Source organism: Pectinophora gossypiella, chromosome 16 (genome assembly GCF_024362695.1).
Source record: "Pectinophora gossypiella chromosome 16, ilPecGoss1.1, whole genome shotgun sequence".
Classification (NCBI taxonomy): domain Eukaryota; kingdom Metazoa; phylum Arthropoda; class Insecta; order Lepidoptera; family Gelechiidae; genus Pectinophora; species Pectinophora gossypiella.
This window is the reverse complement of record NC_065419.1, coordinates 5,584,804-5,606,589: the sequence shown is the minus strand read 5'-3', so window position 1 is coordinate 5,606,589 and position 21,786 is coordinate 5,584,804. Positions and strand designations below refer to the sequence as shown.

Sequence of the window (21,786 nt, the reverse complement as noted above, 5' to 3'; positions counted from 1 at the left end):
GAACGTAGCGTGGAAAGTCTCATTGCCGCTCGAATTATCCAACCGGGTGCAAAGTGCAAACACACACGCCACAAACTTTTTACCTACCTTACATTAAGAAAATGATATAAGTACCAAGTAGATTACATTATACCTATCTATCTACCTCCATTTTACGAATCTTTGTGCGATGTGATATTCCAATGACTGGCGCATTTGATCGCATCACAACCGGCTAGGTTACACGTACGCGTGTTAAAATGTTTCAAATTATTGTTATAAATAGAATCAAGTGGGATTTTACTCGCTGTATTATGGTGAAGCGCTGTGAGTACTGAATTAATATTTTTAATATTTTCATTTTTCCTTTGTAACCACCTAACTAAATATTATAATAGTAGGTACTGAAATATGACGTGAGCATTGAATGAATTTTGTGGTTATACGTAGATAGTCCATTTATCTATGTCTCAATATCATTTATCTATGTCTGGTATTGAATGTGTTCCTCTAGTTATTAAATAACTTGTAATGTATATCCTCATTGGTTTTTAAAAGATGTGTTGCTGTTGCAGTTTTTTGTCATTTCTTCTCCTCAGCCATAACACCTTGCGAAATGACGTAAATTCAAAAATGTTACATTGACCTTCAACAAGTTTATCCATGATAATTACGTTGAATAAATGATTCTGATTTGATTTGATTTGATTATCTACGATTGATTCTGATAGTATTGAAATGGTCAATTAACATCATTACTAGATAATGATTTTAATGAGTGAATCAGACCCTTATCATTTTTTATCGTTAAATTAGTTGGATGTATCTACCTACCACGAGGCCTTATAATATAGGGTACTTAAATCAACCACGATGCCTTATATTCTGGGACATTACCGTAGAGGTAAGCACGCTGATCTGCCAACGAATTCCTATGAAGAAGCAGTGCGCCAAAATGTTTGGTCACCAACTTCATCATCATTGGCCACGTCTATTTCACGATTTTAGTGTCTCTTAGAAGACGTAGTAGCTTTTTAACCGACTTCAAATATGAAGGAGGTTAATAATAATCATTTATTGCGTTCCACATGGTAGAAGGTTGGTAACATAAGGTGAGTAACATGGACCTGGATTGAGCACAGCAATTTCATAAGAGAGTTACTTTTTCATATTATTAAGCTTGAACATAACAAATAAGAATATGTCGGTATTTTAGACATTTTAAATTTAAGGTTATCAATTTATGTAGGTATGTAATATTGTTGGAGGAGCTCGGTGGCGCAGCGGTAAACGCGCTCGGTCTGCGATTGTTGAAGTTAAGCAACTTTCGCAAAGGCCAGTTATAGGATGGGTGACCACAAAAAAAAAGTTTTTATCTCGAGCTCCTCTGTGCTTCGGAAGGCACGTTAAGCCGCACTGGGCCCGCGTGATGGTTTAAGGCCCGATCTCCCTATCCATCCGTAGGGAAGGCCCGTGCCCCAGCAGTGGGGACGTTAATGGACTGGTGATGATGAATCTATGTAGGTTGCTAATCACGTGTGCCGAATTTCATAAGTGTACTCGTATGTATGCATGTATGTATTTTTCTTCATGACTGTGCAGATCAATTCTGGCTAGCACCTTGATCTTCGTCGAGCTTCTCCCATGCCACTTGGTCAATACTGTAAGAGCTCAAGTCTCTCTTACAATAATCATCTTCAAATCGCAACACCAGTCCCTCAACATCTCTCTTTCCGTATGCTATGACAGCAAGCAAGACGTGACGTGGTAAACGGAAAGATTCTATTCGGTACATATGCCCCAGCTACCGCAAGCGTCTACTGCTTTGATAGTTCATCAATATCCATTTCAACCTCGAAAGGCTGAGATTTCCAGACACAATTAAAAAATAGGGTTTGGATTTTAAAAGAACATTTGGGCTAGGACTATAATAATGATTATGTAGGTATTCATAATTTAATTTTATGCGAAAGTGGGTACCTACTAAGATCATCATCGTCTCACTGTCTTGATATTTATATAAGTACCTTTTTTATAATAAGTAATATAACATAACACAGCATCACCCCTGTATGTCCGTAGGGGTTGGCAGAGGTGTAAATACACCCACACCTCGCCGTAAGTAAGTAGGTATTACATTTTCCGACCCAATCACAGCTTACACGTATCACCTGTTAATTTTTCCTGATATTTTAGGTAATTCACTACCTATTGTACATTCGCGTCGTGTGGCATTTTGGCCGGACAAAAGGGGAGCGATGAAAGCTCTCATTTGGTATCATGCGACGTCACGCGGTTATTTTACACTTACGTGGCGCATGGAAGTTAGATGCAGTATGAGAAATATGTACTTACCCTCATCTGCTATTTAATCGAATAATTTTAAATATATCAATCATAACCAATCTAACCGTAGTATTAAAGTTAACGTGCAACTACGCGCTGCAAGAGCCGCACGCGCCGAAGTTATCGCATTTTATAAATGTTTGTATCATCGTATGCGATGTCGCGCACTTATCCGCGCCGCACTACCCGCAATTTCCCGCAAAATGCGATGACTTCAGCGCATGCGGACTCCTGGGGCGCGTCTATAGTTGCCTAACTAAATTACGTGCTGATGATGTTAAATATTAAGTTGAATTTATTTTAATGAGCTTCCCTGATTAGTTATTTATGAAAGTCTACTATCAGGAAGACAAGTTAGTACCCCAAAGAATTGACAAAGAAGATTGCCCATTTAAATTCCCCTCAACGCACTATGGAGTTAATCCAATTATATTTTATATCGTAAATCTAGGATTAGGTTTCAACTGTTTGTTAAGGCAACCTAATACGGTAGGACTGAGAATATGATAAGAGCTTTCATTTGAATATGTAATTCGATTACATATCTTATGAAGGCAGGTATATATTCCTTATAACGGATCTTGAACTAACGACGACGACGAAATAATACGGGGACACAATATACCAAGATTTATATATATACAATATAGACGCAGATTTAATACTTTGGTTCTTCAATACCATATACATAAAGCAGGTATCACACACATAAGGTTCGTGAGGTGTGAATACTTGATGAGTACCTCTGACTACTTCAATTTGGATATAGTCGAGAAATTATGTTCAATACCAAGTTTACAACACTTACCTATTACAACCTATTATTATTAGTATTTATCTTTTGGTACTTATTTGGCTCTGCTCACTTCTATAGGGTTTACGGGATCGAGTAGGTAAGTAATATCTGTTTGCTCGTCTGTCTGAACTCTCTACTTTAGAATGCTAAATGAAGGTATTTTTAAATTAACTAATCAAATAGCTAAGTAATCACCATAAGTCCGTGTGGTTTCTTCCTTCGCCCGCGACGGGGAGACATTCTCGGGGTGTGGCCTCTTTAATGTGGCCGCACTCGCCGCCCGCAGAGAGGGAGAGGACTATATTTCCACTGCCACTGGAAACGTCACTCATCCGCGGGGGGTGGCCACAATCCTAACTACTCGACTGGGAGCAGTGGATGTGGGCAGCCCTGTCCCAGTCCGGTGATGGTGATCAGGGCCCACCGGTGGGTGAGCCCAGCAGTGATGCCAGGCCCCCCATGATGATGGGCACTGGGTCGATCCGTGAGCGGATGGCCGCCAGGATGTCGTGGAGCAGCTGGATCGTCTGCTCCAATACTTCCAGCTTCTCACTGGAGGGGGCAGGGGGTATCTCCGCTCGGGGCTTCGCCTTATTCCCCTTGGGAGGGTCGGCGACCGCTTGGTTCGGTGTCAATGATGGTAGTGGCAATGGCTGCGGCTCGACTGTAACAGCAGCGGGGGCAGGTTTTGCCTCCTGTGCTTTGGCTTCTGCGGCTTGAGCTCGTCTGGGCCGTTCGCCGCGACCATAAGCGAGCTCCGCGCGGTCTGTTTGCTGTTGGGGTCCACTGAGAAGGCTGCTGGTGGTGGAGCTCTTCCATGGACGCCGCACCCGCCTTGGTGTTACGCAGCTCGCGTAACTTGCCCGGCAGGAAGAGCTGTTCGCCGGGTGTGTTCCCCCGCAGTTGCAGCAGGTTGCCGGAACTTCCCGGGGACGCAGATACTCCTTGGCCGTGTGGATTTCACCACAGCAGACGCAGGCAGCAGGGCGGTGGCAGTTACGGCTGCTATGCCTAAACTGCTGGCAGCGGTGGCACTGCGTTGCACCTCTTTGACCCCTCCACGCCTCGACCTTGACGCCGGGCATGCAGAGAAGCTCGGAGACCTCGTAGATTTGCTGGAATCCCAGCGTCCTGCGGATCTCCACGAAGTAGACGCAGCCCGATCTTCCCTCACGGGCCTGGATGGGGCGGATGTACTGGGAGTCGAAGCCGCGGTTGCGCAGCTCCTCCTCTAGTTCGACGATGTTGGTGTCGATGGGCAGGCCTCTAATGGCCAGCTTCAGTGAGCGCTCCGCCGGGGGAGCGCAGGCGAACCAGGAGAGTCCCGGGGACTGCCGGAGCGGTGCGCCGGTAAAGCGCGGCGGGGGCGTCGGTACGGTGGCGGCAATGGACGTCGCGAAGACGCAAGTGCGCACGAAAGTGCGGGCCCTGCGACGCCGGCTGTTGGGGCAGCCATGCTTACCCCGTTATGGTATGGGCGCGGTGTGGCTGTCCACTTGTGCGAAACTTCGCTATCTGGACCGCTGTCCGCCTGGCAGAGCACACGTTACCACTCCTTCCCCGGTGAGACCCGTGGGAGACCAGGGGGGTAGGAGTGATAACGGTGATACCGATTGAGACCGCGCAATCCGGAGGGTACTTTTAATTAAAAAAAAATCCCTCACCCCAAGGTAGACAAAGCGATCCAAAAAAAAGGATTTACCACGGGGAATGGACCTCACAGGATCTTGATGCAGGGGAACCAAGTTGCAAAGATAAAGTTTTGTCTGGCGGAAGCTTAGAAGTTAAAAACTTAAAATTAAAATATTTCTATTCGTAAAATAAGTATTTCACAGAAATGATTCTAAAAAGTAATTTAGTTTTATGACGATAATCTTCTTGGCCTTTTCTTCAAAATTTGTGAAGGCACAATGGATATGCTTTATCTATATTTTAAACAATATGGCAGTAAAATCTTTTACGGAAATGTATTCTATACTTTACTTGAATTTAATAGTAATCCCTAGTCTACCTGAAGAACAATAGGCTGGGATATGTACTACAATAGACGGTGGGGGGTTGGGTACTTCGTCAGGTAAATCGGATGTTCAGGATACGATGTTGTGTCGAAACTAGTCAGTATTCCTCAGTAGTCGGTTGTGACAAGTCGTTTGTACTTTCATAATTCACGAGCTCTGTGAGGTGTACTAAAATCTATCTTTAAAATCTTCGTTAATTTTAACGTTATTATTTCTTGGGTGTTTGTTGTAACGTTGTACTGATAACCAAGTAAGTATGCTTGCGATGTGTTGTCTGTGAAAATACTTATGTAAGTATTTATGTATATGCCGTGACCAGATCTTAGAATTGATCATATCATGTGTTCATATTTCATGAAAAATGGTCATATTTCATGAAATAGCCAACTTAAATTAACCATATCGTTGAAACGTCAACGTTCAATGATATTTCAATCCACGTTTGGCCATATACGTATATCGTTAATCCAGGCGGTGTCCATGTTATGTGGTGTAATAATAATGCGAATAGTCAATTATTTTTTAAGGTTCAAAATTATTTACATAATCAATTGATCGATTATAATATCAATTAAGTTTTAAATATAATCGACACCAGCGCCACTACTTATTGTTACTAATTTTACGATATGATCGCCTACGTTTGTTTGGCCATATCATGCATTAATTGCTCACATCGTTAAACGTTTTGTGTTCATTGATCTGGCTAAACTACATCATGATGTGACCAACGAATTATATTTTATTTCATGTAATATGGCCATTTCATGAAATGATCGAGCACATCATGATCAATTCTAAGATCTGGCCACGACATACAGATACTAAATTAAATATCGTATGATTTAAGAGCCATACCTACAAAGTGACTTCATTTTAGCCTCCTTCACATATTTGTATTTTTTTCAATATTGTAAATATATTTTTTATTGAAATAAAATATTAATGTTTTTCTAAAATTAAATGTTATATAAATTAATATTTTTCGATTCCTTATCGACTATTCCGTTTTTTTTATTCCAAGGTTGAAGGGTCAATCTTGAAGTTATGATAAGTCCGGGATTTCTTTTCAATAAGCTTCGAGAGAATATCTGTCACACGATAAGTAGTACTTAATAAAAAAATCACATCTGTTTATGATGTTGTGAATTTAAGTAAGTAGGTATAGTCTTCAATGGTAACAAATAAATTACATTTTAAGAAATAAATATTATAATGACATGTTTATATTTTACGAAACGTTTTATTCGGTAGTAATGTCGTCTTTGCGTGCTCCCGGCGTTGAAGAGATTGAGGCTGCCAAAGCCCTCCTGGCGTTAAAGTTTTACGGTAGACCTGTAATGGACCAAACAAGTAAGTTGGTTGGGTGCTATGGTTTAAACAGAGCATCGTTTTTTTGAACTAACTAATCCGACCGACGCGGCGACATCACGTACAAAAAATGCATGAAAAAAATGTGTTCCCGAAATTTTCCTCAAAATTTCCCGTTTTTTTTTTCTTTTTCGACACTTAATTTTTTTTACATAAAACTACAATAATCATGGAAAAAATCGTGAAATCGTTCGAGCCGTTCTTAAGCCATGCGCTTACTAACATACTGCATGCCCCGTCCGAGTATAGTCTGTGTAGTTTCAAGACTCTACCGTTGTAGTGGTCGAGCGCTAGTGTCGCCTATAGTGCTTGGGTCAACGCTATTGATTAAAGGATAGCACTAGCACTGTCATATACCTATATGTGTCTATAAAAAATACACATACATATATAAGATCATGCCTATTTTCGGTTGGGGTAGACAGAGATCACGGAATTCCACTTATCACGATCCTGACTCCTGACACGTCACTTACGCTTATTCCACTTCCATGAAAGACTTCATGCATGCTCGCCGGTTTATAGTGCTCTTGACCTGGCCTTTTTTTAAAACATCCTCAATTTCATTGCAGTATGTATTGTATAAAAATATTACTTACCACTATAGATAATGCTACGCACTGTTATTATTTATTTTGTTCTATGCATGCATGTCTCGGTCGTTGAACACCACACAGGAGTCACGTGTGTAGAATATCGTTAATAAACTTAATATAAGTAGATGAACCTAATATACAGGTTGTGAGAAGCTGCAGTAGTTTTAGGCGGATGAGACGTTCGTTATGTAAAGATTGACGATTCAAAGTGTAACTATGTTACCTACTGAATAAAGATATTCTTGAATTTGAATTTAATAAAAGTTCAACCTCCAAAATCATCGACATAATCCATCTAGCTCACCTCTATGCATAAAGTGCAACTGAGTGGACAGCCGGTCTACCTGCAGAACTGTTTTGATAACCTTCAAGCTCGGCAGACAGTAAAACTTAAGGGCGGAAGTTGACATATATAACAAAGTCACCTTTCAGGTCATTAGGAGGGAAATATCTGATTTGATGTCAGTACGTTATATGACAACAAAACAAGAGGTTTCTTGCCGCTGCTGGATAAGGAACAGCCGGAAATGTAGTACACAGGGTTCGTGGCAATAGAAAAAATAAGGCAAAAGGAACTTGTAAACGAATACTTTCATTCCATTTACAATCTACGACTCAATAAAATGCCAAACTAACTGTGGTAATTATTTTTTATTCCGTATTAATTCAACTTTATTGTTGTCTTGTTCACGAGGGTCTCAAATCAAGCGTAAAACTGTTCTGAATTAAAATTCTGATACACTATAAATCTAATAATTGATGAACATGTCAATTAGCATTTGTTTATATTCGGAAATGCGATTTTTTGCCGGGAAACCGATTACAAAAACAGAAAGCAAACAATATAAAGCGAAAAACCCCCCGCGCGGAATGTTTCTTTCTTTCTTTAAACGGAAATCGGAAGGACCCAAACAAATAACATACAATCAATGCAAATAATGACATGAATCCTTAACGAAGGCACCTTGAATGTGGAATCCAGAAAGGAAGGAGTTTCGGTCGGTAAATTGAATCGGACATACCTGTTTGTAAGACATCTATGGGCCTAACGAGATACAAAGAGCATTTTGCCTCCTGCGGAAAAAAAAACAACTTTTTAATGTAATTCTTTCGAATGGTTCAAAAGTAATCCTCCCCACGTAATCCTTGTCCTCGCGAGGCAGAGCAACTACTCTTGATAAGATAACTTACAGCCACACTTGATGTTGATGCCTTTTAAAATCTAAATCCCATTGTTTAACTATTGTGTCTGGAAATATGGTGCGTATGAGGAATGACGAATGAGATGGATATGGAGAATCTATGGTGACAGATTATTTATTTATTATTAACATACTTACAAAACAATATCATTGTTCGCATGTCGGTGTTTCCCATCAGCCATGCAACTGCTCGATATTTTATTTCAAGCTCGAGTTTGATGCATCAATAATCAAGAATCTCACTCCATAAGTTATTTCAGGTGACGGCTCTCAACCTGAAGCGAGTACTAGTGACTACAGCACTAGCTCTAATGAGTCGCAAACGGGGGCGTGTGGTGTTAGAGCAACTGTGAGTTACCTGAAAGCATTTCATATTCTAATTGGTAACTAATTACTAAAGGTGTCGATTTCTATGAATTTTATTTGTATTTTCAGTCGTCACCTGACGATGCCAGTACTACGACCATTGTGTGGCTTCCTGACGGTGGATTCATCGTCAGGAAATCTAAACCAAAAGTTAATGCAAATCGTAACGTTGAGACTCCCACTAAAAACGAATGTCAGCTTCCTGTAGTACAGTTGTCGTCCAGGGTGGTTATCACCCAGGGCCCCAGGGCTTGGCGACGAGTACTGACGGAAGCAACACAGAAAAAGCTGCGTTACGAAAACAGCGTGAACCGGCAAGTTGGTAGCCCTGCCCAGACAAGGGTCCAGCGCAGCCGGCGGGTCAAGACCTCCAGTAGCAGTGTGGTTCGTATAATAATTTCTAAAAAAATTACAAATACTTAGCAAAGCTCAAAATTTAAGTATTACTTCATTATTTTAAGGGCGCCGACGATAGCAACTTTAGAGTGGAAGAAGCGGAGCAGAATGTAGAGTTAACTGATTCTTCTTCGAATGATGGCCCATCATCTGTTGTTGCTAAAAATATGGTAAGTTCAATATTAAGGATGTTCAAGAAATTCCATAATGTCTAGAGGTAAAAATTACACATATTGAGATATTTTGTTGAATTATAATAATTAAAGTATTAACTTGGTGTGATGCTCCCAGGCCGGACCACTATTTAGTACGCAATTACGAATGAATTCAATATGTGCTACATAATGTCTACTTTCATCTGCATACCAAGAAAAAAAGAGTAAGGCAAAGAGTTAAAAGAAAAATGATTATTATTTGTGGTGCGGCCAGATAGCAATGCTCCCCAGCCGGGCCACTGTGAATCTCAGAAATTACGTTATGTAATCAAGCAATAAGGGTATGAAAAAATAGACCTAAAATTCTACTCCTTACGTTTTTACTCTGATCCTCGAATCTTGTCTAGATTAGAGTCAATTAAAAGTTGAATGTATTTTATTACAATATGTATTTTATGAAATATGTTGTAATTGTGTTCATGCAAATTTGTGTGGTTGGATATGTAATATTTTATTATAATTTTCCAGGTGCCCATTGGGAATGGGAATGCTTTGGTGTCGTCCCAGCTACTGAATAATTTAAACTGGGGGTCTTACAAAACTGCAACTCGAAAATTATTAGCCGCAGTGTTTTCACGCAGGTAGATATTATTTGTTTCGCGAGAAATGGATCTACATATTTATTTAAAATATAACAGTCTTACTTCGATCAATAAGGAAACTCCTGTGCCCAGTAATAGTATGTAGGTTTTACTGTTTGACCTCGCTGCGTTGTTTCACTGACACTAGTGACACAAATACTTACTCAAAATCACATACTTACCTAGGTACCTACTTACATGTAATAAGTTACCAAAATGTGAAGGTATTATTATATACATATTATTCATTCAATTCAATTTTCAGAGTCTTAGCCACACACTCATTAACTGGGAAAAGGTCGCCAGCATTTCCCAATAAGCCAGCTAAGAAAAAACTTAATGCTGCGCTTATTAATGATATAGTGTCTACAGTTGTGGAGCGGTGTAAAACGTGTGAAAGTCTGGTGAGGTACGTGTCATTCCTATACTTATGCTTTATGCGTTAAACCGATTGATGTAATCACCTCTCCAGCACGACAAGGTCACTAAGAAGTCGCAGCAAAATCTTATTCTGTTCTGCACAAGAGCAGTGGTTTTTGAATATCTCGCGCCCACTTTCAGTTCAGTAACAGTAAATATATGGAAAGCTTAGCAAGATTCAGTAGTCTTTCTACCTATATATAATCACTTGTTGGGTACATTCGTAATTCAATTCTATCGACTGCTTCGCTTGTTCTTGATATAAACTCTGCACTTGCAGCTAAAAAAATCTTTCGGTCTAATTTTATCACTTTTCCTAAACGAAGTTTACTATTTTGTTTGGTATTTAGATGCCTATCTATCTAAGTACTTCAGTTTTATTGAATAATCTGTAAAAGGTGGAAAAGAGACTTACAATGCATAATGTATATGTCACGGGCCGATCGCAAAAGTGGGCCGAGCGTGATCTGCCTGGGAATTTCGTGATATGACCAATTATTTTATGATGTGCGCAATTTAGAGTCGGCCAGATCGGGCATAATCACCAGATGCCGTGATCAGCCCAGGTCGATATCGATCGGTCCATGGCACATACAAATTGAAACGACTCATAATATATTTAGTAAGTTTAGCACTTATTATTTTCCTTGGTTACAGGACATGTATAACTACCAAGTGCGCGGACGAAAGTAAGATGTTGCGCAATCGCATACAGAAGAAAAAACGTTTAAAGAAGGAGAACATTCGTCCGCGCACTTCTACTTCTGTCGACTCGGAAACTCCTGAAGAATAAATTAAAAAATCTAAAAAGGAAGAGAAAAATGAAACCTCTAAGATGAAGTGCTTTTACCAACAGTCCGTGAAATAGACGCCAATGGAAATGGCGTCAAGGCATGGTAGCACGGTTAACAACGTCGTCCAGACAGAACGTTGAAAGGTTGCGGAGAATTTTGTAAGGTGCGTTAGTTTTGCTCACTATACGAATAAGGGTGGATCTTCTAACACTGAAAATCAATATCAATACCGTGAACGCAAAAAAACCTAATATTTTTTATCTATTTGCAAATATGCGGTTAGAACGTACATAAGTCAGCGATATAGGGACGTTAGTTGTTATTTCAGGATATTTTTGCAACTTTGAGGGATGATTCAGTACATGATTATGAGTTGATATCAAGTGCAATTTTACGTCGCAAAAGTATAGAAAAATAATTAAAAAACCCCAAAAATTTTCATGAATTTTCCGCCAGGAAATTCCATTTGATATCAACTCAGAATTATGGTCTGAATCATCCCCCTCTGTATTCGTTACGGTGTCAAATCAAGCGGGAAACTGTTCTGAATTAAAATTCGGATACATTATAAATCTAATAATTAATGAACATGTGTCAATTACAATTAATAGTTTATATTCGGAAATGCGATTTTTGCCGGGAAACCGATTACAAATTAGAAAGCAAACAATATAAAGCGGTAAACGGAAATCGGAAGGACCCAAACAAATAACATAAAATCAATGCAAATAATGACATGAATCCTTAACGAAAATTATTTACTTACAAAACAATATCATTGTTCGCATGTCGGTGTTTCGCATCAGTAGAAAATGTAACTGCTCGATATTTTATTTCAAGCTCGAGTTTGATGCATCAATATTCAAGAATCTCACTCCATAAGTTATTTCAGGTGACGGCTCTCAACCTGAAGCGAGTACTAGTGACTACAGCACTAGCTGTAATGAGTCGCAAACGGGGGCGTGTGGTGTTAGAGCAACTGTGAGTTACCTGAAAGCATTTCATATTCGAATTGGTAACTAATTAGTAAAGGTGTCGATTTCTATGAATTTTATTTGTATTTTCAGTCGCCACCTGACGATGCCAGTACTACGACCATTGTGTGGCTTCCTGACGGTGGATGCATCGTCAGGAAAACTAAACCAAAAGTTAATGCAAATCGTAACGTTGAGACTCCCACTAAAAACGAATGTCAGCTTCCTGTAGTACAGTTGTCGTCCAGGGTGGTTATCACCCAGGGCCCCGATGCGGCGGCTTGGCAACGAGTACCTACTGACGGAAGCATCGCAGAAAAAGCTGCGTTACGAAAATAGCGTGAGCCGGCGGGTCAAGACCTCCAGTAGCAGTGTGGTTCGTATAATAATTTCTAAAAAAATTACAAATACTTAGCAAAGCTCAAAATTTAAGTATTACTTCATTATTTTAAGGGCGCCGACGATAGCAACTTTAGAGTGGAAGAAGCGGAGCAGAATGTAGAGTTAACTGATTCTTCTTCGAATGATGGCCCATCATCTGTTGTTGCTAAAAATATGGTAAGTTCAATATTAAGGATGTTCAAGAAATTCCATAATGTCTAGAGGTAAAAATTACACATATTGAGATATTTTGTTGAATTATAATAATTAAAGTATTAACTCGGTGTGATGCTCCCAGGCCGGACCACTATTTAGTACGCAATTACGAATGAATTCAATATGTGCTACATAATGTCTACTTTCATCTGCATACCAAGAAAAAAAAAGTAAGGCAAAGAGTTAAAAGAAAAATGATTATTATTTGTGGTGCGGCCAGATAGCAATGCTCCCCAGCCGGGCCACTGTGAATCTCAGAAATTACGTTATGTAATCAAGCAATAAGGGTATGAAAAAATAGACCTAAAATTCTACTCCTTACGTTTTTACTCTGATCCTCGAATCTTGTCTAGATTAGAGTCAATTAAAAGTTGAATGTATTTTATTACAATTTGTATTTTATGAAATATGTTGTAATTGTGTTCATGCAAATTTGTGTGGTTGGATATGTAATATTTTATTATAATTTTCCAGGTGCCCATTGGGAATGGGAATGCTTTGGTGTCGTCCCAGCTACTGAATAATTTAAACTGGGGGTCTTACAAAACTGCAACTCGAAAATTATTAGCCGCAGTATTTTCACGCAGGTAGATATTATTTGTTTCGCGAGAAATGGATCTACATATTTATTTAAAATATAACAGTCTTACTTCGATCAATAAGGAAACCCCTGTGCCCAGTAATAGTATGTAGGTTTTATTGTTTGACCACGCTGCGTTGTTTCACTGACACTAGTGACACAAATACTTACTCAAAATCACATACTTACCTAGGTACCTACTTACATGTAATAAGTTAACAAAATGTAATATTACAAAGGTATTATTATATACATATTATTCATTCAATTCAATTTTCAGAGTCTTAGCCACACACTCATTAACTGGGAAAAGGTCGCCAGCATTTCCCAATAAGCCAGCTAAGAAAAAACTTAATGCTGCGCTTATTAATGATATAGTGTCTACAGTTGTGGAGCGGTGTAAAACGTGTGAAAGTCTGGTGAGGTACGTGTAATTCCTATACTTATGCTTTATGCGTTAAACCGATTGATGTAATCACCTCTCCAGCACGACAAGGTCACTAAGAACTCGCAGCAAAATCTTATTCTGTTCTGCACAAGAGCAGTGGTTTTTGAATATCTCGCGCCCACTTTCAGTTCAGTAACAGTAAATATATGGAAAGCTTAGCAAGGTTCAGTAGTCTTTCTACCTATATATAATCACTTGTTGGGTACATTCGTAATTCAATTCTATCGACTGCTTCGCTTGTTCTTGATATAAACTCTGCACTTGCAGCTAAAAAAATCTTTCGGTCTAATTTTATCACTTTTCCTAAACGAAGTTTACTATTTTGTTTGGTATTTAGATGCCTATCTATCTAAGTGCTTCAGTTTTATTGAATAATCTGTAAAAGGTGGAAAAGAGACTTACAATGCATAATGTAATGTCACGGGCCGATCGAAAAAGTGGGCCGAGCGTGATCTGCCTGGGAATTTCGTGATACGACCAATTATTTTATTTTAGAGTCGGCCAGATCGGGCATAATCATCAGATGTCGTGATCAGCCCAGGTCGATATCGATCGGTCCATGGCACATACAAATTGAAACGACTCATAATATATTTAGTAAGTTTAGCACTTATTATTTTCCTTGGTTACAGGACATGTATAACTACCAAGTGCGCGGACGAAAGTAAGATGTTGCGCAATCGCATACAGAAGAAAAAACGTTTAAAGAAGGAGAACATTCGTCCGCGCACTTCTACTTCTGTCGACTCGGAAACTCCTGAAGAATAAATTAAAAAATCTAAAAAGGAAGAGAAAAATGAAACCTCTAAGATGAAGTGCTTTTACCAACAGTCCGTGAAATAGACGCCAATGGAAATGGCGTCAAGGCATGGTAGCACGGTTAACAACGTCGTCCAGACAGAACGTTGAAAGGTTGCGGAGAATTTTGTAAGGTGCGTTAGTTTTGCTCACTATACGTATAAGGGTGGATCTTCTAACACTGAAAACCAATATCAATACCGTGAACGCAAAAAAAACCTATTTTTTTTATCACCTATTTTTTTTTAGCGGTATAGAGACGTAAATTGTTATTTACAAAAGATAAAAGATTTTAGGATATTTTTGCAACTTTGAGGGATGATTCAGTACATGATTATGATTGATATCAAATGCAATTTTCCGTCGCAAAAGTACAGAAAAATAATTAAAAAACCCCAAAAATTTTCATGAATTTTCCGTCAGGAAATTCCATTTGATATCAACTCAGAATCATGGTCTGAATCATCCCCCTCTGTATTCGTTACGGTGTCAAATCAAGCGGGAAACTGTTCTGAATTAAAATTCTGATACATTATAAATCTAATAATTAATGAACATGTCAATTACAATAAGTTTATATTCGGAAATGCGATTTTTGCCGGGAACCCGATTACAAATCAGAAAGCAAACAATATAAAGCGGTAAACGGAAATCGGAAGGACCCAAACAAATAACATAAAATCAATGAAAATAATGACCATGAATCCTTAACGAAAATTATTTACTTACAAAACAATATCATTGTTCGCATGTCGGTGTTTCGCATCAGTAGAAAATGCAACTGCTCGATATTTTATTTCAAGCTCGAGTTTGATGCATCAATATTCAAGAATCTCACTCCATAAGTTATTTCAGGTGACGGCTCTCAACCTGAAGCGAGTACTAGTGACTACAGCACTAGCTGTAATGAGTCGCAAACGGGGGCGTGTGGTGTTAGAGCAACTGTGAGTTACCTGAAAGCATTTCATATTCTAATTGGTAACTAATTAGTAAAGGTGTCGATTTCTATGAATTTTATTTGTATTTTCAGTCGCCACCTCTGCCGTGTCATACGAATCTCTGCTATCTCAAAAAATGCTGTTTTGAGAAAATCGCATTTAAAGTTTTTTTCAGTTAATCGTCTGTATAGTTCGTATTAAGTGAAATATCTTTCATCAAAATATCAGAAAATATTCTAAAATGTACTCTGAATAACAGGCACTTTTGATTTTTTTCTTTATTATAATAGTTTTTATTTAAATCGAGTTTAAGAGTTGTGCATGACCACTCTTCCATAGAAATGTGGTCACGCGGTCTGTGCTATATTAAGTTAGCAGAGTTTGGCACATGCAGCCGGTTTGTTATAACTTTTATCTATCTATGCTAATTATTAGTTGTAAGAGATGATCGTTACAAGCTTTCTATAAGGACTGCTTTTTGGGGTAGCCCGGGTTGAGTAGACTAAGTGAAATATTAATGTACAAGTTGGGAATTCCTTTTTTTCTACCCTGACATACTTTTTTTGCTTCGTACACATTCATCAATCAGCAATCAGGAGCTCAGAATTATGTAATTTTATAATTTTAAATAAAATAATCTAAAATATAATGAACGTTTGGAAAAAATATTTGTGAAATATATAATTATGTTCAAACTTCTTCTCAATACAATGAAAAAAATGGGATTCCAACAGCATGTTTGCAATCATCAATCACAATGCCATAGCTAAAAATGTTTTAGGCATAACCTTCAGGAATCGATTAATTCCTCTTCACAATTTTCATCACTCCGAAATCATCGGCACACATGCACCACCCCTTACTAAAAACATCTGTTGAACCCTTACTATATTCAACCATCCTCAAAGCCAGCACACCACACCCCCTTGGAAACACCTTCCAGTAGTTCGATAAAATAATGTTTTCGTGGCCAAGATTTTGCATTGTCGTACCTTCCGACGACTTATTTACTCTTTCTCCATACAATCTGCTAGACTGCATAACTCCCCTCTCCCGAAAACTTGTCTGCTATGCAAGCACGAACTGTACCAGACACGATGGAAGTTTGCACCGGCTCGAAACATACTCCCTACGCTTTTTGCAGCCACAAGCGTAGAAGAGTCAATCACTCTCAACAAGAATGTACAAGAATGGATCCTGTGAAGTTTGTACACAGAGTAGGAATTTGGTTTTCTATCGCGAGGGACAACCCTCGAAGAAAGTAGAAAATAAAACTATAAAAACTGGCCTCCTCCGCCTGCTTCGCCTCAGTATCATATTTCACCCTTGAGACAAACGTCTCAATGAACAGAACCAACGTTCTTGAAAACAGCAATCCCCACAGCTAGCCTGGGCATGCAAATAGCATCCTGCACTTCCACAGCAAAAACCTCGTCAACAGTAGGTACCTTCATTATTTAGATCGCCCTCTAAACATCTATGGGACTTATTCCACATATGAAACCCGTAGATATTCAGAAGATGGTGTTAAAATTGAAAGTACTGCCAAAAAGCTTTTAGCTTAGGATCATTATGTACATACTATGGATGTGGAAACCAACCGTAAAGGATTATTTTTCGAGAAAGGCAGTTCCACTGCAGGGTGAAAAGTCCATAATACAGCATCAGCATTCTGTCTCTGTATTGAACAACCCTTGCAACCACAAGAACTTGGCTTTGAATTGTGACAATTATACCTCACAAAAGAAAAATATAATTCTCTTCTTGGCTAAGATGAGATCAATCAACTCGTCCTCACTTGTGACTGCAGATAACACAAAGCTCTGGAACCAAGGTACACCCTCATGGCAGCTTATACAGTTCCCGGTTGCACAGCGAACTCTTGAATTCTCGAGAGTAAAAGAGATTGACGATCTGACAGATTATCACAAAAATTGACAACACAGACCATCAGTCCACAAAACCTGAATCCGTTTCGCGACAAACCACAAAAACCGCTTCCAAGGGGGTGTAATATACATAGAATCCTTGAAGAAGCCGAACCCAGCAAAGGTTCAACAAATGTTTTACAAAAAATCCCATTCGGCGAACGAGAATCATCTAGGAATAAAAGCAATAAACAAAATAACCCTGTGCTCATGAACTATTTACGATTTTGATGCTGCAATTGATGATCGAAACTAAAAATAATATTAATAGCGATGATGTTATCGCTTGCTTAGTTATGAAAACCCAGGGTTACATCTATTGCAATTCTTTATTCAACAAAAAAGTCACAAGACCTTATCATCCTCATCACATTTGAGTATGCTTTCTCACAACAAACCGTTTTCCAGCCTGGTATTGTATCCTCCCATTGATGGTTCTTGCAAAACTCGATCCTTTGACCAACGGTTCCAGGTAGTATCACTGTTCTAAAGAAGTTTCCCATTCTTATTCAAACCAAAAAATATTTCCCCTTTATGCCTGGTTCAAAGCATTTTGGGTCCTCGACTTCTCTCTCAGATTCAGGAAGTGTTTCCTCCCTGGGCGCCGGGTTTGCAAGTACAAAGAATGTCGCGAATCGCTAGGATTGCCTTCGTCGTAGTCACGCCTATCTATTGTAACTTTTAGTTAGATGAGTTAGGCGTGACCCACATGCAAAAAAATCAAGTTAGCAGACTTTGTCAACCTCTGTATCTCAAAAAGTATCAATAAATTTTAAAATGTTTTTACTGCACTATGTAAAGCATAGGATATAAACCCCTTTTGCACTGGTTATTCGTAACTCGACTATTTTAAGATAGCAGACTTGTGCGTGACACGGCAGACCTGACGATGCCAGTACTACGACCATTGTGTGGTTTCCTGACGGTAGATGCATCGTCAGGAAAACTAAACCAAAAGTTAATGCAAATCGTAACGTTGAGACTCCCACTAAAAACGAATGTCAGCTTCCTGTAGTACAGTTGTCGTCCAGGGTGGTTATCACCCAGGGCCCCGATGCGGCGGCTTGGCAACGAGTACTGACGGAAGCATCGCAGAAAAAGGCACGTTACGATCGCGTTAAGAAGAGCACGGACCGGCAAGTTGATAGTCCTACCCAAACAAGGGTCCAGCGCAGCCGGTGTGTCAAGACCTCCAGTAGCGGTGTGGTTCGTATAATAATTTCTAAAAAATGTACAAATACTTAGCAAAGGTCAAAATTTAAGTATTACTTCATTATTTGAAGGGCGCCGACGATAGCGACTTCAGAGTAGAAGAAGCGGAGCAGGATGTCGAGTTATCGGACGATGATTCTTTTCTGAATGATGGGCCCGTTGTTGCTTAAAATATGGTAAGTGCAATATTAAGGATGTTCAAGAAATTCCATAATGTCTAGAGGTAAAAGTGACACATATTGAGATAGTTTGTTGAATTATAATTATTAAAGGATTAAACCCCCGGACTCGTGGTCACACCAGGTTGTCACACCAGTATGACAAACAGGATTTTTTTCGTGTTTGTCACACCGCTAACAATACAACACCTTTTATCACACCATTGTTAGTGCGGAGAATATCCCTATGATAAAAAATATATCGATATTTGCCATGAGGCATTATAATATTTGTGCAAAGAGATTAATTATGTTTAATAGCGCTTTCTTTTTGTTTATTCCTATCTTCTATCACTGGCGACCTAGTGGATTTTTCCATTATTACCAGATTTTTGTTACATACATACATAAACTCACGCCTATTTCCCACCGGGGTAAGCAGAGACTATAGAATTCCATTTGCTTCGATCCTGACACACTTCTCTTTCTTCCTCCATATTCATCAATAGACTAGATAGATTTTTTTTTTATTTGATAATAAGTCATATTATCGCATTAACTACTTGGCCGGACAAATGGGGAGCGCTGAAGGCTCTAACCCGGTACGACATTTAAAACAACAGGCCTGAGGGTGCCCAATTGGGCGCGAACCTCGGCTCAAGGAGTCGTCTGAGAGGAAAAATGTTTGAAAGAATTAATCGACCCTAGTGGGTCGATAGCGATAAGTTTTTTTTAAAGTATAATTTCGTAAATAAAATCAATTTCAATTTATACGCCGATAAACACCGCACTACTTATAATGACAAGTCAGGATAAAAGGTGTTGTATTGTTAGCGGTGTGACAAACACGAAAAAAAAATCCTGTTTGTCATACTGGTGTGACAACGTGGTGTGACCACGAGTCCGGAGGGGTTTTACAGTTTGTTTCACAGACACACTAGTGACACAATACAATACATAATTTAAATTCACTAAGCTACTCGTACCTACCTACTTACATGTAATTGAACAACTAAGCATTTTAAAAAAATATGTTAATATAATATTACATAGGTATTTTATTTTTATTAAAAGTTATTAGAGTCTTAGCCACACACTCGTTAACTGGCAAAAAGTCGCCAGCGTTTTAACAAACCAGCCAAGAAGAAACTGATTGCTGCGATCATTAATGATATAGTGTCTACTGTTGTGGAGCGGTGTAAAACTTGTGAAAGTCTGGTGAGGTACGTGTAATTCCCATACTGATGCTTTATGCGTTAAACCGATTGATGTAATCACCTCTCCAGCACGACAAGGTCACTAAGAACTCGCAGCTAAATCTTATTCTGTTCTGCACGAGAGCAGTGGTTTTTGAATATTTTGTGCGCACTTTTAGTTCAGTGACAGTAAATATATGAAAAGCTTAGCTAGGTTCAGTAGTCCCTACCTGTACCTATATATAATCACTTCTTAGGTACTTACATTCGTAATTTAATTTTATCGACTGCTTCGCTTGTTCTTGATAATAAACTCTTCACTTGCAGCCAAAAAATGTATTGGTTCAATTTTATTAGTTTTCCTAATCGAAGTTTACTATTTCCGTATTTAGATGCTTACCTATGTGAAAAAGTGCGTCAGTTTTATTGAATAATCTGTAAAAGATGGACAAGAGACTTACAATGTATAATATGTCACGGAGCGCGATCTGCCTGGGCATTTCGTGATATGACCAATTATTTCATGATGTGCCCAATTTAGAGTTGGCTAGATCGGGTATAATCACGAAATGCTGGCATATAGTGATCAGCCCCGGTAGATATCGATCGGCCCATGGCACATACAAATTGAGATGATTCATATTTAATAAGTTATATAGTATTATATAGTATTATTTTTCCTTTGTTACAGGACAAGTATAACTACCAAGTGCGCCGACGAAAGTAAGATGTTGCGCAATGGCATACAGAAGAAAAAACTTCCACTTCTGTCGACTCGGAAACTCCTGAAGAATAAATTAAAACATCTAAAAAAAGTGAAAAATGAAACCACTAAGATGAACTGCTTTTCCCAACAGTCCGTGCAAAAGACCCCAAAATGGCGTCTAGGCATGGTGGCACGGCTAACAACGTCGTCCAGACTGTGATAGAACGTTGTAAGGTTGCGGAAAATTTCGTAAGATGCGTTATTTTTGCTCACTATACATATAAGGGTACATCTTCTTACACTGAAAGTCAATGTCATTACCGTGAACGCAAAAAAAACCTACAATATTTTATCTATTTGCAAATATGCGGTTAGAACGTCAGCGATATAGGTACGTAGGTTCTTTCGTATTATATTTGCAAAAAGATAAAAGATTTTGGGATATCTTTGCAACTTTGAGGGATGATTCAGTACATGTATCTGAGTTGATATCAAGTGCAATTTTCCGTCGCAAAAGTATAGAAAAATAATTAAAAAACCCCAAAAATTGACATGAATTTTCGGACAGGAAATTCAACTTGATATCAACTCAGAATCGTGGTCTGAATCATCCTCCTCAGTATTCGTTACGGTGTCACTAACACCCATATCTACTTGTATGGCTGGCTACCTGTATGTTATGTACTCGTACGGGGTGTAAGTGTAGTAAAAAAGCCATGAATAATAATTCTGCGACGGAAAATTCCACTGGATATTAACTCAGAATCATGGTCTGAATCACCCCTTTAGTATTCGTTACAATGTCATTAAGACCCTTATTAATTTATGTTCTTTTTTCACAGGTCACGGTAATCCAATGAGCAACCAACTAGATTTTGTTTTAATTTTGTACCTTTTGTAATTAATGATTTTGTAACTAAATATACGTTTTGTAAAATAACTATTTTTCATTTATTGATCTCTAGTTTTGATCTTGATAATCGATATAGGCTTACTGACATGAAGTAAGTGTAAGAGCATAAGTACATCGCGTAGTGCGAAAGAGAGGAGAGATGTATTGTATCTGTTTCACATAAAGTAAGTATACAGTTTAGTACGGAAGAGACGAGAAATAATATTATCATTCTAATCAACTGCATTTGTGGAGCACCGGTAGATGCCAGAGGCTATC

The 21,786-nt window shown here is 38.8% G+C and overlaps 1 protein-coding gene across 11 annotated transcripts; it reads left to right on the top strand.

Moving 5' to 3' along the window:
• Positions 1-220: 220 nt before the first annotated feature.
• Positions 221-21,484, top strand: LOC126373613 (protein insensitive-like). 11 transcript variants are annotated; one of them, XM_050019807.1, is made up of 13 exons: positions 229-306; positions 6,394-6,492; positions 8,569-8,657; positions 8,744-9,058; positions 12,508-12,612; positions 13,126-13,238; positions 13,512-13,655; positions 14,312-14,611; positions 15,333-15,421; positions 18,375-18,549; positions 18,627-18,731; positions 20,601-20,864; positions 21,458-21,484. In XM_050019807.1, exons 1-8 carry the CDS (start codon positions 240-242, stop codon positions 14,445-14,447), a joined length of 1,068 nt encoding a protein of 355 aa, XP_049875764.1. In that variant the 5' UTR covers positions 229-239; the 3' UTR covers positions 14,448-14,611; positions 15,333-15,421; positions 18,375-18,549; positions 18,627-18,731; positions 20,601-20,864; positions 21,458-21,484. The 11 variants fall into 11 exon arrangements, with proteins under 11 accessions (XP_049875770.1, XP_049875764.1, XP_049875759.1 ...); XM_050019802.1 differs by having other exon boundaries at positions 20,601-21,478; XM_050019805.1 differs by lacking the exon at positions 12,508-12,612 and adding an exon at positions 9,136-9,240 and having other exon boundaries at positions 20,601-21,478.
• Positions 21,485-21,786: the final 302 nt, after the last annotated feature.

Bases quoted from the DNA above. Each gene is read 5' to 3' on its own strand.
- LOC126373613 (XM_050019807.1), top strand. From the start codon at position 240: ATGTTTCAAATTATTGTTATAAATAGAATCAAGTGGGATTTTACTCGC. The intron at 307-6,393 runs GTGAGTACTGAA...TTTATTCGGTAG, and splicing joins CTGTATTATGGTGAAGCGCT to TAATGTCGTCTTTGCGTGCT. The intron at 9,059-12,507 runs GTTCGTATAATA...CATTATTTTAAG, and splicing joins AGACCTCCAGTAGCAGTGTG to GGCGCCGACGATAGCAACTT.